This window comes from Macaca thibetana, chromosome X (assembly GCF_024542745.1).
Source record: "Macaca thibetana thibetana isolate TM-01 chromosome X, ASM2454274v1, whole genome shotgun sequence".
In the NCBI taxonomy this organism is placed as follows: Eukaryota; Metazoa; Chordata; class Mammalia; order Primates; family Cercopithecidae; genus Macaca; species Macaca thibetana.
Window position 1 is genome coordinate 21060224 of NC_065598.1, and position 13396 is coordinate 21073619.

Here is a 13396-nt window from a genome sequence, read left to right on the forward strand (position 1 = left end):
ATATTTTCTCCCATTTTGTGGGTTGTCTCTTCACTTTGTTGACTGTTTCCTTTGCTGTGCAGAAGCCTTTTAACTTATGTGACCCCATTTGTTCATTTTTGCTTTGGTTGCCTGTGATTGTGGGGTATTACTCAAGAAATCTTTGCCAAGACCAATGTCCTGGAGAGTTTCTGCAATGTTTTCTGGTAGTAGTTTCATAGTTTGAAGTCTTAGATTTAAGTCTTTAATCAATTTTGAATTTTGTATACAGCAGGAGATACAGATCTAGTTTCATTCTTCTGCCCATGGATATCCAGTTTTCCCAGAACCATTTATTAAAGAGACTGGCCTTCTCCAGTGTATGTCCTTGGCACTTTTGTCAAAAATGAGTACACTGTGGGTGTGTGGATTTGTTTCTGTGTTCTCTATTCTGTTCCACCGGTCTCTGTGTGTTTTTATGCCAGTACCATGCTATCTTGTTTACTATACCTCAGTAGTACAATTTGAAGTCAGGTGTGTGATTCCTCCAGTTGTGTTCTTTTTGCTTAGGATAGCTTTGGCTATTCTGGATCTTTTGTGGTTCCATATAAATTTTAGGATTTTTTTTTCTATTTCTGTGAAGAATGTCATTGGTATTGGGGGGGGGGGGGGGGGGGGGGGGGGGGGGGGGGGGGGGGGGGGGGGGGGGGGGGGGGGGGGGGGGGGGGGGGGGGGGGGGGGGGGGGGGGGGGGGGGGGGGGGGGGGGGGGGGGGGGGGGGGGGGGGGGGGGGGGGGGGGGGGGGGGGGGGGGGGGGGGGGGGGGGGGGGGGGGGGGGGGGGGGGGGGGGGGGGGGGGGGGGGGGGGGGGGGGGGGGGGGGGGGGGGGGGGGTTGATAGGGATTGCTTTGAATCTGTAGATTGCTTTGAGTAGTATGGACATTTTAACAATATTGATTCTTCCAATTGATTAACATGAAATATCTTTCCCTTTTTTTCGTGGTCTCTTCCATTTCTTGCATCAATGTTTTATAGTTTTCATTGTAGAGATTTTTCACTTCTTTGGTTAAGTTGATTCCTAGGTGTTTAACTTTATATGGGGCTATTATAAATTAAATTACTTTATTTTCTCTTTCAGGTTGTTGACTGTTGGAATGTAGAAATGCTACTGATTTTTGTGTGTTAATTTTGTATCCTGCAACTTTACTGAATTTATCACTTCTAATAGTTTTTTTGTGGATTCTTTAGGTTTTTCTAAATATAAGATCATCTCATCAGCAAATAAGAATAATTTGACTTCTTTCTTTCCAATTTGGATGCTGTTTATTTATTTCTCTTGCCTGGCTGCTCTAGCTAGGACTTCCAACACTATGTTGAATAATGATGGTGGCAGTGGGCATCCTTGTCGTGTTCCAGATCTTGAAGGAAAGGCTTTCAGTTTTTCCCTATTCAGTATGATACTAGCTGTGGGACTGCCATATATGGCTTTTATTATGTTAAGGTTTGTTCCTTCTATACTCAGTTTTTTGAGGGTTTTTATCATGCAGGGAAGTTGAATTTTATCAAATGCTTTTTCAGCATCAAATGAAATGATCAGATGGTTTTTGTTCATTATTCTGTAGATATGATGTATCACATTGATTGATTTGCATATGTTGAACAATTCTTGCATCCCAGGGATAAATACTTGGTCATGATGAATTATGGTTTTAAAGTATTTAATATTACTGTATTCGGCTTGCTAGTATTTTGTTGAGTTTTTTTGCATCAATATTCATGGGATATATTGGCCTGTAGTTTTCTTTTTTCAATGTGTCTTTGGTTTTGGTGTCAGGGTAATACTGGCCTCGTGGAATGAGTTTGGCCGTATTGTCTTCTATTTTTCAAAATAGTTTGGGTCAGATTGGTATTAGTTCTCCTTTAAATATTTGGTAGAATTCACCTGTGAAGCCATCAGCTCCCAGGCTTTTCTTTACTGTGAGACTTTTTATTATGGCTTCAATCTCGTTACTTGTTATTAGCATATTCAAGTTTTGGATTTCTTTATGTTTCAATCTTGGTAGGTTCTTTTTGTCTAGAAATTTGCTCATTTCTTCAAGATTTTCCAGTTTATTGGCATGTAGTTTCTCATAGTAGCCACTAATGATCCTTTGAATTTCTGCAGTATCAAGTGTAATGTGTCCATTTTTACCTCTGATTTTATTTATTTGGGTCTTCTTTCTTATTTTCTTAGTCTAGCCAAAGGTTTGTCAATTTTGTTTAACTTTTCAAAATGCCAATTTTTTCTTTTATTGCTCTTTTGTATTGCTTCATTTCAATTTCATTTGTTTATGGTCTTTATTATTTCTTCTAGTATTTTGGGTTTGGTTTGCTCTCTTTTCTGGTTCTTTAAGATGCATTGTTGGGTTGTTTATTTGAAGTTTTTCTTCTTTTTTGATGTAAGCACATATAGCTATAAATTTCCCTCTTAGTACTGCTTTTGCTGTATCCCATAGGTTTTTGTATGTTGTGTTTTCATTATCATTTGTTTCAAGAAATTTTTCAATTTCCTTCCTACTTTCTTCATTGATCCACTGGTCATTTTGGAATGTATTGTTCAGTTTTCATGTATTTGTATAGTTTCCAAAATTCCTCTTGTCATCAATTTCTAATTTTATGCTTTTTGTAGTCAAAGAAGATGCTTGAGAGTATTTTCGGTTTTTTGAATGTTTTAAGGCTTGTTTTGTAACCTAACGTGGTCTGTCCTTGAGAATGATCCTTTTGCTGAGGAAAAGAATGTGTCTTCTGCAGTCTTTGGATGAAATATTCTGTACATATCTGTTAGGTCTATTTGTTCTATAGTGTAGATAAAGTCCAATGTTTCTTGGTTAATTTCTGTCTGGAATATCTGTCAAATGCCGAAAGTGGGGTGTTGAAGTCTTCAGCTATTATTGTACTGGGGACTCTCTGTCTCTTTAGCTTCATTGATATTTGCTTTTATATCTGAGTTCTCCAGTGCTGGTTGCATATATATTTGAAATTCTCTTGTTGAATTGACCCATTTATGATTCTATTATTTTGCCTCTTTGTATAGATTTTGTCTTGAAATCTATTTTTCCTGATATGAGTATAGCTACTCCTGCTCTTTTTGGGTTTCAATTGGCATGGAATATCTTTTCCATTCCTTTATTATCACTCTATTTGTGTCTTTATAGGTGAAGTACGTTTCTTTATAGGCAACAGTTCACTGTGTTTTGTTTTGTTTTTAAATTTACGCATCCACTCTATGACTTTTTATTGGAGAGTTTAGTCCATTTATATTCAGTGTTACTGTTGATAAGTAAAGACTTCCTCCTGCCATTTTGTTATTTGTTTTCTGGCCGTTTTGTGGTCTTCTCTTCCTTCTTTCTTTCTGTTCTATCTTCCTTTTAGTGAAAGTGATTTTCCCCATTTGAAATGATTTAGTTTCTTGGTTTGAGGTTCCCATGAGCCTTGCAAATACTATCTTAATAACCATTATTTTAAGCTCATGAGGACTTAACCCTGTTTGTGCTAACAAACAAACAAGCAAAAAGAAAACTAATAAAAACTGTATGCCTCAACTTCATACTCACACTATTTAACTTTTCATTGTTTCTATTTAGATCTTATTGTACTGTCTATGTCTTGACAAGCTGTCGTAGTTTTTATTTTTGATTGGTTCATTGTTTAGTCTTTCTACTGATAAAAGGAGTTTACACACCACAATTACAGTGTTATAATATTCTGTGTTTTTTGTGTGGTTATTATTGCCAGTGAGTTTTTTGCCTTTAAATGACTAGTTATTGCTCATAATGTCCTTTTCTTTCTGATTGAAGTACTTCCTTTAGCATTTCTTGCAGGGCAGGTCTCATGTTGATGAAATATCATGACTTTTGTTTGGGAACATCTTTATTTCTCCCTCATGTTTGAAGAATATTTTTGCTGTTTATGCTCTTTTAGGGTAAAAGATTTTTTCTTTGGCACTTTAAATATGTCATGCTACTCTCTGCTGGCCTGTAAGTTTTCCACTGAAAACTCTCATTAGATGTATTGGAGCTCCATTGTATGTTGTTTGTTTGTGTTCTCTTGTTGATTTGAGGATCCTTTATCCTTGACTCTTTTGGAATTCGATTATTGAATGCCTTGAGGTAGTCTTCTTTGGGCTAATTCTGCTTGGTGTTCTATAACCTTCTTGTACTTAGGTATTGATATATTTCTCTAGGTTTGGGAAGTTCTCTGTTATTATTCCTTTCGATAAACCTTCTACCACTGACTTCTTCCTCTTCCTCCTGATTAAGGGCAATAACACTTAGATATTCCCTTTTGAGGTGCCTGTAGGCATGGGTTATTGTTTTTTATTCTTTTTTTAAATCTCCTCTGACTGTATTTTCAAATAGCCAGTCTTCAAGCTCACGAATTCTTTCTTCTGCTTGACCAAATCTGCTGTTAAAAGACTCTGATGCATTTTTCAGTATGACAATTGCATTTTTCAGCTCCAGTATTTCTTCTTGATTCTTTTAAATTATTTTAATCTCTTTGTTAAATTTATCTGATAGAATTCTGAATTCCTTCTCTGCATTATCTTGAAATTTCTTTAAGTTTCCTCAAAATAGCTATTTTGAATTCTCTACATGAAATGTCACATATCTTTTGTTTCTCCAGGATTGGCACCTGGTGCCTATTTCGTTCATTTGATAAGATTATGTTTTCCCGAATTGTCCTAATACTCATAGATGTTCATCTGTTGCTGGGCATTGAAAAGTTAGGAATTTATTACAGTTTTTGCAGCCAAGACTTGTTTGTACCCATCCTTCTTGGGAAGGCATTCCAGATATTTGAAAGGACTTAGGTGTTATGATCTAAGCTGTACCTGCTTCAGGGAGCACCCCAAGCCCAGTGATGCTGTGGTTCTTATAGACTCATAGAGGCCTTCTTGATGATCTTGGACAAGATCTGGGATAATTCTCTGGACTACCTGGCAGAGACTTTTGTTCTCTTCCCTTACTGTCTCCCAAATAAACAGTCTCTCACTCTGTTGTGAACCACCTGGAGCTGTGGGTGGAGTGAGACAAGCACCCTTGTGGCCACCACCACCATGACTATGCTGGGTCATACCTGAAGCCAACATAGCACTACGTGTTGCTCAAGGCCTGCTTTAACCCCTCCCTGGCTACTGCCTATGTTCTCTCAAGACCCTGGGGCTCTACAGTAAGCAAATGCCAAAGCCAACGGGCTTGTGTTCTTCCCTTCAGGGCAGCAATTTTCCCCAGGCCCTGGGTGGGTCCAGAGGTGCTGTCTGGGAGCCAGGGACTAGCATTTAAAACCTTAGAAGTGCACCTGTTGTTCTGTTGTACTGCGGCTGATCTGACACTCAAACCACAAGATGTAGTTCTTCCCACTCTTCTCTCCCCTTTCCAAAGGCAGAGGAACCCCCTCCCTCCATGGCCACCATCACCACGAAACCACAGTGAGTACTGCCAAACTACCACTGCTGTTTCCTTAAGACCCAAGGTCTCTTCAATTAGCTTGTACCAAATGCTGCCTGGCCTGGGCCTCACCCTTCAAGGACAGTGGGCTCCCTTCTGGCCCAGGGCAGGTCCAGAAATGTCATCCATCTAAGAGCCAAGTCCTAGAATTGTAGACCCCAAGAACCTGCTTTGTTCTCTACCCCCCTATGCATGAGCTGGTACCTAAGGTACAAGACAAAGTCCCCTTTCCTTTTCCCTCTGCTTTTTTGAAGCACAAGGAATTGTGCCCTGTAGTCAACCACAGCTGCAAATGTGCTGGGTCTTACCTGAAGCCAACAAGTCTCACAGTCTCACACAGGACCCTTGATGTAGTACTTGGGTATCATTGCTGCTTATTCAGGGCCCAAGGGCTCTTCAGTTAGCTGGTGATGAATGGTGCCAGGATAGGGTCATTCCCTTCTGGACAAGGGTATGTCTAGGAATGTCATCCAGGAGCTTGGGCCTGGAAAGGGGCCCTCATGACTCTGACTGGGCCAAGCTAGTATCCAAGATGCAGGATAAAGTCTTCCCCACTCTTCCCTTTTTTTCTCCTCAAGCGGAAGGAAGGAGTCTCTTTTGGAGCCATGAGCTGTAAAGCCTGGAGTTAGGGAAGGGATAATACCAGCACTCTCTTGGCCACTCTGGCTGGTGTTTTAGTATGTTGCATGTCACCCCTATCCACTGTCTCTGGGCCCTGTTCAGCATTAGGACTCTCCTAGGATTTGCAGTCTTTGTGGTCTAGACTGTGTTTCAAGTTCATTTATTTAAATCCTCAGAGCACTTTAGCCCATGGTGGCAAGGTTTGTGGGAACTCATGTTCCAACTGCCAGGACTGACTATTCCGCTCTGGCTAGGGCTGGTTTAAATGTTCCCTCTGTGGGTGGGTATCAGCTGAGTTTGGTCTTGTTTTCCTTTCTGCTCTATCAGGACAGCAGTAAGTTCAATGCCTCACAAATTGCTGTGCTCTCCCTCCAGCACAAAGGAACACTCTAGTAACCACCCTACCACTGCCTGGGCTTGAGGGAGGTATGGCATCACTGCTTAAGACTTTTTTTTTAATTTTTTTTTTTTTTAGGTTTTCAGTGTCTTTTTCAGCGATACGAAGTTAAAACCGGGTACTGTGAATGCTCACCTGATTTTTGGTTCCTATGAGGGTGCTTTTTTGTGTAGATAATTATTAAATTGGTGTCCTTGTCAGAGGCTAGGGAAGGCAATTAGTGGAGCCTTCTGTTCTACCATCTTGCTCCACCTCCTCCAACATTTTCTTTGTCTACTTATACATCAGTGGACACTTGGGTTGCTTCCACCTCTTGCCTATTGTGAATAATGCTTTTATGAACATAGGTGTACAACTATCTCTTCAAATATCTGCTTTCATTTTGTTTGGGTATATACCCTGAAGTGGAATTGCTGAATTCTATGGTAATCTTTTTTTTTATATTTTTTTCTTTGTTTTTTGGAGAGTAGTTTTATTAGCTCGGGATATAATGGGATCATCACTAGGAGGGCAGGGTATTCCACTGGTTACCATGTGCAGCTGTCTGGGGAGCACGATAAAATTCAGTCCAGGGTTCTGTGCTGGGGAGCAGGGCCTTAAAAAGAAGGCAAATTGTCCAGGGAAGTAGTAGCTGTGAGGGTCATGGCTGGCCTGCTCCACTCTACTGCACTGAATCTCCTGATGCTTTTCAGGCTCCTGTCCATCCTGCATCTGTATGGGGCAATGGACCATCTGGCCTAAAATTTTATCCTCAAGTTTGATGTAGGCCAGGCATTTCTGCTTCTTTCCACTGGACTTGACTTTGCACTCAGAATTCTTCTTCCAGAAACTTGTATACTGGAGCTTAAATTCTAGCCTCACAAAGGTTCCTGCTGGGAAGAGTGTATCCACAGCACTGCTCATATTGGTCTCCCTGAAGCCTCACTGCATAAGTGGATGCTTATGGAATTTCCCCAGGGCACCTGCAGGCCCTGCTCCTAGGCCCTTAGGAGCTCAGCCCTGCCTAATCCCATGGTGCCCAGCCATAGGGCCAGCAGGATCAGCAGCTACTGCATGGGTTTCCCTCAGTCACCCTGGACCTTCCTTCCTGCGCCTTCAAGAAATTTCCTAACCTTCACCGTGGCTAAATCTTGGCCTCAGCTGTCAGTCTCTTCCTGGTCTCCTCCCCACATCCCTGCCCCTGATGCTTTTTCCTACTGTGGGGGCCTATTTTCACTTATGTACTTATTTTCTCCCTGGAATTATAAACCCTGTTGATAGATTGTAACATCCTTAAAGCCAGCAAAGATAAACATGTTTCTATCTTCATGATAATCAGTTATTATTTGGTCTACAATACAACGTAACATTTTTTAAATGTATTTTCAGCCTTACTGTAAGAAACAGTCCAATGGGAACTTATAGTTGTGTTTATCAAAAGAGTTTGTTGAAGGTGTTGTTTATTACATTACACAAGGATTTCTTCCCACAAGAAATCCTTTTTGCTGACTTTAGTGTCAAAAATGGATGGGCATGTTTGAGGTGGTGGATATTCCAATTACCCTGTTTTGATCATTATACTTCACATGAATGTATCAGAATATCACATGTATCTCATAAATATATACAATTATTATATATCAATTTAAGAAAAAACTGGATGGACTTCTCTGAGAAACTGGCTTGCTGTTATCTAATGAATGTTTTAAACTATTAGTATTTTTCATTTGTATGAATTTTTTATATTTTCATTATTCTGGCTCCCACTTTATGACTAACCATATCTTCCTTTAACCATATTTTTCTCATCTACTTTCAATTTGTATTGCCCTCCTGAATTGTGTGTGTGTAAACAATATACTTAAATGCCTTTTCATGCAAAGCATAATTTAAATAAAAACATATTAAACAAAGACCTTAAAGTTTTAAATGGAAAATAGAAAAACATTTTTGGTATAATGACTTTTGGTATGGTACAAACAAACAGTCTAGAGGTTTGGAAACCATCCTTTCCATTCCTCCCTCACTCCTAATTCTGCATAGTCTTTAAGAGCATGGATTTAGAGTCAGATGGACTTGGGTTTAGACCTTGCCTTACCATTTATAAGCTGTGGGATCCCAGGCATGGTCCCTAAATTTAAATTTTTTTATCTGTAAAATCAAGATAATGATATACAGTTCATAAATAATAGAAGGTATTACTATTATTCAGCATCAGTTCTTCTATATAGAATTGATATAAAACTATTGAAAGTGTAGCCTTTTTCAAAATAAATTAGGACAGAGTAAATGAGAACAGTTCCAGAAGAAAATTATCCTTCCTTTTAAAATTTTATTTGGTTTCCTTGAGAATCCTTGTGAAAACAAATCATATACTACTTGTTATAGAGCAACTACTTGCTTGTAGGAGGATGACTGTTAAGGATGCCTTTGAAGAACATAAAGAACAGGGGTTTCTCAGGTCAACATGTATTATATTGGTTTCAGTATAGTATATCTAAAAATAGTATATCTAAAAACTATTTGCAATGTTTCCCCTTTCATTCATTCAAATGCAACTTCAGATTGAATGCCATCTGGGTACTCTACACAGTATTGAATTCATCAAGAGTATGCTAGCATGGACTTTAGTCCTTGGTAGTTTTAATTTTTTTTCTGGTAGGTCTAGAAGAGTGTGATTTCATTAGCCAATGTTCTATGTTATTCTTATTTTTCATTTTAATAACTGTATGTTTCTATCTCCATTTACTCATTTATTTTTGCAAGGGTATGAATCCACTTTATTGTTGAGATGTGTTTTTTTTTTTTTTTTTTTTGGTCTTGAGATGGTGTGATATAGTCAAAGTAGGTTAGATTTTGGATCCTCTGGGACCAGGTTTCAATTCTTGGTTTTCCTGTCAGTTACTTACTGTGTACACTTAGAGAGTTACCTAGTCTCACTGACCTTTAGTTTCTTCACTTCTGAAATTGGTATAACAGTAGTCTCTTTGACACTACTTGGCATCTCTCTGTTTACTCCCATTCTCACCATTATCCTGTAATCTTCTAAAGGAATATTCTACATGCAAGGCCGTCACTTTCTCATTTCCCAGTCACTGCTCAATCCCGTAGTCTGTCTGGCTTCTCTTTGCATTATTCTAATACTGTTCTGGCTAAAATCATTGATAATCTCTTAACTCTCAGAGTGCTTTAGTCCTTATCTTAGTAGAATGCTGTGCTGCATTTAACATTTGTCTGTCATGCCTTCCTTATTATTACCTTGTCCTCTGATCCATTTTTGTTTTCATTCTTAGATGCTGCTTTGTCTGATCAACCCTCAAGTTTTATGGACCACTATACCTTTCACCCTATACAGTTGAGGGAGATTGGTTCCAGGAACCCCCACAGATACCAAACTCTGCAAATGCTCATGTCCCTTATATAAAATGGTATGGTATTTGGATATAACCTATGAAATCCTCCTGTATACTTTAAATAATCTCTAGGTTACATATAATACCTAATACAAGTACTGCATTCCTTGAGGTCTGTGTCTTATTTACCCTTTTATCTCCAGCATTCACAGCAGTGTCTGACAAATAATTCCTTCATTTTTCCCCTTGTTCCTGACTTTGGAGTCTTCCTTTTAAAATATAAATCCTGTTTAGCTATGTGGCACTGTAATTAGTACCAACTCCATTTAGGTATTCAGCACATATTTGTAATGGTATCAATTTACATGTGTATTTTATTTACAAATATCTCAGTGAACTCTCACACAGATCCATAATGTTGTCTTATAGTTATTAGGCAGGGAGTCCCTCATCTTACTCACAGACTATTAATCTACCTGCATCTACATCCTGCATCTATCTGCTCCTTCCCTCCTTTTTCAATAGAGATGTACAGTTCTTATCGACATTTAAATATCTTCAAGTCTTAGCATCTTTAAGAAAGAAAAACAAACTCGATATCCTCTTATTTTTTTCTTCTCTTATGTAGCCTGACTGCTTTGAAGATTCCTCAACTCATTCGGTGCTGGCTTATTGCCATCACTGTGAAAACAACTCTCAGGAATGTCACTAGTGACTTTCATGTTGCTATATCCAGTGAGAACATTTCAGCCCTCAGCAGTATACACATACTAATGGAGAATGAAAGAAAAAGCAGGTTGTATAGAGAGGCTACAAAGTAATTCTAGTTACTTTAAGGAAGTTTGAGAATATAGTAAAGACATCTGTGGCCTTATACTAGACCCTGTCAGGAATCACAGTGCTTTTAGGACTGACTCATTTTCTTTCTCAATGGCTGCATAATCTCTCTGTTTGGAAACTTGACTTCCTTTTGTACATCTTTTCTAATTTCGTCTCTGTTTTTTTCTATTTTTTTATAATTTCTGCTCCTCCATAACTTCAGCTGGAATGTAGCCCATTATAGCCTCTGGTCTCCCTCCTTGACATAATGAGGACCTCTTAGTTTCAGCTAATTGCCTCATTTTCTTGGTATTCTTTACTTAAATTTCTAGAGCGTTAGTTTTATTAGTCCAGTTCATCATTTGTATCAAGCCACTTCACAGATGATTGAAACCGACTCAATCTATAGCCTAGCCAATCACGTATGAATTGCCCCGTGTAATCCTGATTTCTACTTTTAGATTTGAGTAAAATCCAAATTATAATGGATTAAGGAATGCATCACAGGTGAGGAAATAAGGGTAAGGGCTTGAATCCAAAGAGGGTGACAGACTAGTGAGGAGCACACATGATCATTGAAATCAAAATAAGGATTTTGTGTTTTGTTTTAAGATGGCAGAGATTTGAACATAGAATGAGTCAATTAATAGAAAATAGTTGAAACAAAGAGAATTTAATTTTTTAGTTACTGAAGTCATCTTAAGGTGGCAGGAGATGGGACTACAGAGTACAGATAGATAGATTAGCTTTAAATAGGAAAGACACCTCTTCCTCTGAAGTGGGGTTTAAATAAGAAAGTAAGAAGGTGATGCACATAAATTTAAAAATAGGGGAACCTGCCTGTTGGCATACTTTATGAAATAGTCAGCAAGGAGAACTGCACAGACGTGAGATAAAGATTTCCAGTACGTGCTGAGGAAAATTCAGCTAGGTACCTGACAACTATGAGTATGATGACGTGATTTTCTTTTTCACCATAGCCCATATGTAGGTTAAGAAAGGGTGAGGGATTTGGCTAGTTCAGAGTTAAAATGAACTTAATCTGTGACATGGTAGCACTAATGCTTGCTTCTCCCACCCTTCACGTTTGTTTGGTTTGGCCATGTTTTCATTGTGGTCTTTCATACTTGTATTTTGTAGGTCTTGATGACTGTTTGCAGCAGTATATTAAGAACTTTGAGAGGGAGAAGATCAGTGGGGACCAGCTGCTGCGCATTACACATCAGGAGCTAGAAGATCTGGGGGTCAGCCGCATTGGTCATCAGGAACTGATCTTGGAAGCAGTTGACCTTCTGTGTGCATTGGTAAGGACATAAAACTGGTGAAGAGGGAAACTTCCCTTTTCTTCTTTTGTTACTTTTCCCTTTTTTCTTCTCTTCTTTTGATAATTGAAATGCAAATAGAAGGAAAAAACCCTGATTCTCAACCAACTGGACCTGATATTTTCTTCCTTCCTTAAATTTTTATGATGTTAGTGCCAAATAACCGTTCCCTGTTTGTAACATCTTTTATAACAGTAAGAGTTGGGTATATCAAAACCTTAAGTCCAGAGTGTATGTCTCATAAACAGGACTCTTCATAGATGAACCACTCATGTGCTAGGCTCTCACACTTTGAGAAAGGAAAGAATATTGATGGTTGACAGTGTTATATACATACAGTCTAGACATTTGAAGTTTGACCTATGAACAAGGCTCTGCTGACCTAAACCTACTTAAAAGCATGGCATCAGAAATAGATGTCTAGACCACTTCTAAGTTTGAACCATGTAGCTGTGGTGAATCCTTTCAGATGCTGAGCTTTAATCCCTGTACAGTTCTGGGTTTAAGCACCAGGTTTAAAGTCATGTCATTTGGATGCTTCATTATGTGATTGAGCTCTTCTGGAAGTTAATGCGGAAAATAAATTTAAACACCAACTTTTTTTTTCTGTTTATTGAGCAGTTCCTTAGTTGCAGTCCCCAAAGAAGTCAAATGTTAAACTTCCTTCTTACCCCTTCCTAATGTAATGGATATACATCAACAAGTCAGAAGTACAGATACATTTCAGTTTATGCAACAGATGCTTTCTGGGGAATATAAAGCAAATTTCTGGGTCGTGAATTCTGATTTTCTTCTACATACCATTATGAAATCAGGAGGTGAGATTCCTTATCAGCAAGCTGAGTTGACTAGTCCAGGAAATTGTACTATTGGGACTGTATCTTTACCTCCTTCCCCTCTGTCCCCAACTGCTCTTCGAATTTTGGTTTACCCTGCTAAGTCTTGTCTCTCTGATCTTCACTGGCCATTCTACATTTTCCTTATGTCTACTGTATTCTTTTCTTTTTCAACAATTACATATTCCTGCTCAAACAGTGCTATCGCTGGGAATGCAAAGATGAAAAAGATGCAGTCTGTACTCCTAAAATATATACAGTCCATTAAGAAAGACAGTAGTCATTAGAAGACAACATAGATTTAAAGAAAATTCCAGGGGAGTGTAGAAGGAAATGAACTCTTCTGAGGGATTCAGAAAGTGTAGGTAACGTATGCATTTGGTCTTACAAGATGATTAGATGTTTGCCAGACAAAAAGTTGGAGAAAAGTTATCTAAGCAGAAGAAATATCATGTGGAAAAACAGAATTGTGAAAGAATATGGAATATTCAGAGAAAATTGAGAATTGTCATTTAGTTTGTGTAGAATGGGAAATGATGAGAAAAAAAGGTAACACCTAACACCTTGTATCACATTACAATTCTTTGCTTAGGTTCTTTTATCCTTTAATTCATGTTGGACTCCTCA

The 13396-nt window shown here is 38.6% G+C and overlaps 2 protein-coding genes across 9 annotated transcripts in view; both read left to right on the forward strand.

The window, feature by feature from the left end:
- Window positions 1-13396, forward strand: part of SMS (spermine synthase) — an 863947-nt gene that overhangs the window by 267708 nt on the left and 582843 nt on the right. The window lies entirely within an intron of this gene.
- CNKSR2 (connector enhancer of kinase suppressor of Ras 2) overlaps window positions 1-13396 on the forward strand; it is a 287770-nt gene that overhangs the window by 46480 nt on the left and 227894 nt on the right. For all 8 annotated transcript variants that reach the window (XM_050775072.1, XM_050775073.1, XM_050775074.1 and 5 more), the window contains exon 2: window positions 11752-11915. In XM_050775072.1, coding sequence (XP_050631029.1) covers window positions 11752-11915 — 164 coding nt within the window. The remainder of the gene's footprint in view (window positions 1-11751; window positions 11916-13396) is intronic.